This window comes from Otolemur garnettii, unplaced genomic scaffold (genome assembly GCF_000181295.1).
Source record: "Otolemur garnettii isolate 467f Iridium unplaced genomic scaffold, OtoGar3 scaffold00103, whole genome shotgun sequence".
Taxonomy (NCBI): Eukaryota; Metazoa; Chordata; class Mammalia; order Primates; family Galagidae; genus Otolemur; species Otolemur garnettii.
The window spans coordinates 4,892,479-4,895,705 of NW_003852498.1; the positions used below are offsets into that span (position 1 = coordinate 4,892,479).

The 3,227-nt window shown below is 38.1% G+C and overlaps 1 protein-coding gene across 1 annotated transcript in view; it reads right to left on the reverse strand.

Annotated features, from left to right (window-relative positions):
• The window catches only part of TBCK (TBC1 domain containing kinase), a 174,170-nt gene that overhangs the window by 25,396 nt on the left and 145,547 nt on the right, over positions 1–3,227 (reverse strand). The window contains exon 23 of the mRNA XM_012809277.2: positions 25–184. Within this exon, the coding sequence (XP_012664731.1) occupies positions 25–184 (160 nt within the window). The remainder of the gene's footprint in view (positions 1–24; positions 185–3,227) is intronic.

Consider the following 3,227-nt stretch of genomic DNA (forward strand, 5'->3'; position numbering starts at 1 on the left):
ATATGAGATTCTGAGTACACTTACCTCGGCTGTGTGCTTTGCCACATGCCCCACGATGACAATGACCTTCCCCTTGTAGTTCTGGAGCATAGTAGAGTAAGGGCCCTGGGTAAGCTCCCCTTCCGCAGTGAATGCAGCACTGAATGGAATGTTGATGCTACCTGAAATGTGACCTCGAATAAAACTGAGAAAGGTTAAGGAAAACATTTGTGTGCAAACATGAGTGTCCAAGAGAAACTCACAGAGGTAACCAATCCCAGAAGGTAGTATTAAACGTCATCCATGCTCATGTGAGCATTTGACCTGAATGAAGGAAGGCACCTCTTAGGAAAAAACAAAACAAACAAGCGAACTTGAAAATGAGGTGGAAAAGAGAAAAATGGCTAGCCAAACATGTGAAAAAGCCCCGTCCTCATTAAATGAATTGTGAAAGTGATTCTGATGCAGCAAAGCCAAGGTAATCACGAGTTACACAACATCATGTCTTGCCTTTTATCACTACTACCATAATTATTTTAAAGTAAAAGTGTTATGGGCAAGTGGATGTTCTCAGGTCTAACTTGATATCCACACTGGGCAAGTGATTGCTAAATGGGACTCAGAATTGTTAGTGGTCATTAGCACATTAATTTCTCAAGGAAACTTGGCTGACATTTTCATTATTTCTAATTTTATGATCTCTGAAGGGGTGATGTCTTACTGTTTTTGCACTGTAAGAATTAAAGGCAACCATTAGCTTCAAATGTTAAAAAATATGAGATCTTAAAAAATACATATACCCCAGAAAGTAATTAAAAAGTATAGTTATAGGCTTAGTGCCCATGGTTCAGTGGTTAGGGCATTGGCCAAATACAACGGGCTGACGGGTTCAAACCGAGCCTATGAAACAACAAAACAACAATGACAAGTACAGCAAAAAAATAGCCAGGCATTGTGGTGGGCACCTGTAGTCCCGGCTATTTGGGAGGCTGAGGCAAGAGAATTGCTTAAGCTCAAGAGTTTGAGGTTGCTGTGAGCTGTGACACTACAGCACTCTACTGAAGGCGGCATAGTTGAGACTCAGTCTCAAAAAAAAAAAAAAGTACAATTAAAGAAATGAGAGAACCTGGGAAACTAAAAAAAAAAAAAAAAAAGATGATTCTTTATATAGATTCTAGAAAATAAAATAACTTCAAATAAACATAAAATAACAACAGTGAAAACTTTTATGATGCACTGTAATAGATGTACTATTAATTTTGGAGGACAGGTAAGGTTTTCACTGAGAAAGAGATGGGTGAGTAAAAATTTAAAGAATTAATAAAAGTTAATCAGGCAAAAAGATAGAATGAAGGGTGGGAATAGAGTGGTGAAGGGGAAACAACCTTTAGGCTCATAATGTGAAATGAAAGAAGGTGTGAGTGGAATTTGGAGTGTGGAGAAGCACAAGATGAGTCTGACAGTGGATGCGGAGGCTCACCCTTGCAGGCCACATTGATGACTGGTCTTTACCCTAAGAGCAATCATAGTCACAAGCTGTTTTGAGCAGAAAAGCAAAAATTTTTTTTGAGACACTCACTTTGTCACTCTTGGTAGAGTGCCATGGCGTCACAGCTCATAGCAACCTCAAATTTTTGGGCTCAAGACATCTTCTTGCCTCAGCCTCCCAAGTAGCTGAGACAACAGGTGCCTGCCACAACACCCAGCTATTTTTTAGAGACGAGGTCTTCCTCTGGCTCAGGCTGGTCTCGAACTCCTGAGCTCAGGTAATCTACCTGCCTCAGCCTCCCAGAATGCTAGGATTACAGGCATGAGCCACTGTGCCTGGCCTTAGAAAAGTAATATTTTATATTTGCATTTTGGCAACAATGTGGAAAAAGGCTAGAAGAGGAGTGAATGTGAGGGCCAGTTTATAAATGTAGACAGTACCCTTTCCCTTTTTCCAACAATCACTGATGACTACCCCACTTGCATGTTTATGTGTTCAATAGAGGCATTTCCCCCAAACTTCCTTTTTAGATATGTTATTACAAAAATAGAAAAGTCAAAGTTTTAAAAGGCAAAAAAAAAAGTAATATTCCTTCCCCAAACTTTATCAATCATCACTGCATAATGAGAGAAATTCTATTTATTGACATGCCTGAAAGTCTGTAGGCTTATCTTTCAGAATACTCTCTCTCTCTCTCTCATTAGAAAGAGGAGAAATCTGAGTCTCCTAATCTCAAAAATGATGGCGGAGATTAACCAGGTATCTTACATTTTACATTTTCTTGTCAGCTGCTGCTTCATCGTAGTTTTCTTTAAAGACATGCTTTTCACATTAATAATGATACAGAAGCACAAATAAGTTTTGAAAAATGAAAAAAGACAGACTCAACATTAGCATTCTAGGGAACATTGTTTAGAGTTCTGTAGAGTAAGCAGAGAATTTATAAGCATGGGGACAGCAGAGCAGTCCCTGAGTTACCACATCTGACTTGTATACAACTCATACTTAACGAATGGAAACTATTTATGTAATAGGTAAATGTAACTGTTCCAACTTACATACATATTCAACTTAAGAACAAACCTATAGAACCTATTTCATTTGTAAACCTTGAACTTCATAACTTCATCATTATTAATTTCTCAAATGTTTATAATTATTATTTTTAACTGTAGTTTTCATTAACAGTAATGAATTTTTCCTCAGAATATAATTACTCTAATGGTGCTTTTATTTTCAGTAAAGATATACTTTAAACCACAATTTTTGATAACACAAATAAGAAGCTAGGAACTCATCCATTTTTCAGTAAATGTAACTAAGTCTATCAGGTATGAATCAGCTACCAGAGCGAATTTCTATGTTTATCAAATAGCCCTTAACAACTGGGAACATCTCTTCTTTCTAGTGGTTTCATAGAAGCAAAAGCAATATAAATCTGTCCTTGTCAAATGCTGTAGCAGACATGTTCGGGTTGCCTGCCCACCTGGCACTGTCTTTGGAAGAGCCCCAACCACTGCCTTTGATGAAAGGAAGAGGCTAGGCTGTCAGTTTGTATCAGATGACCCCACAACCAGGGCTGACAGAGGGGAGTTGATATCTGATACGGGCTAAGCCATTGAGATTCTCTCCCTTGAGAACCAGAAATAAAAGGCATCAGAGACAATGCTCAGACTGTGTGAAGCTTTACAATATAAAGTCACATTTAAGTGCATCTTCCACAAAATTTGTTCAGCCACATATTAGCAAATTAGAAGCT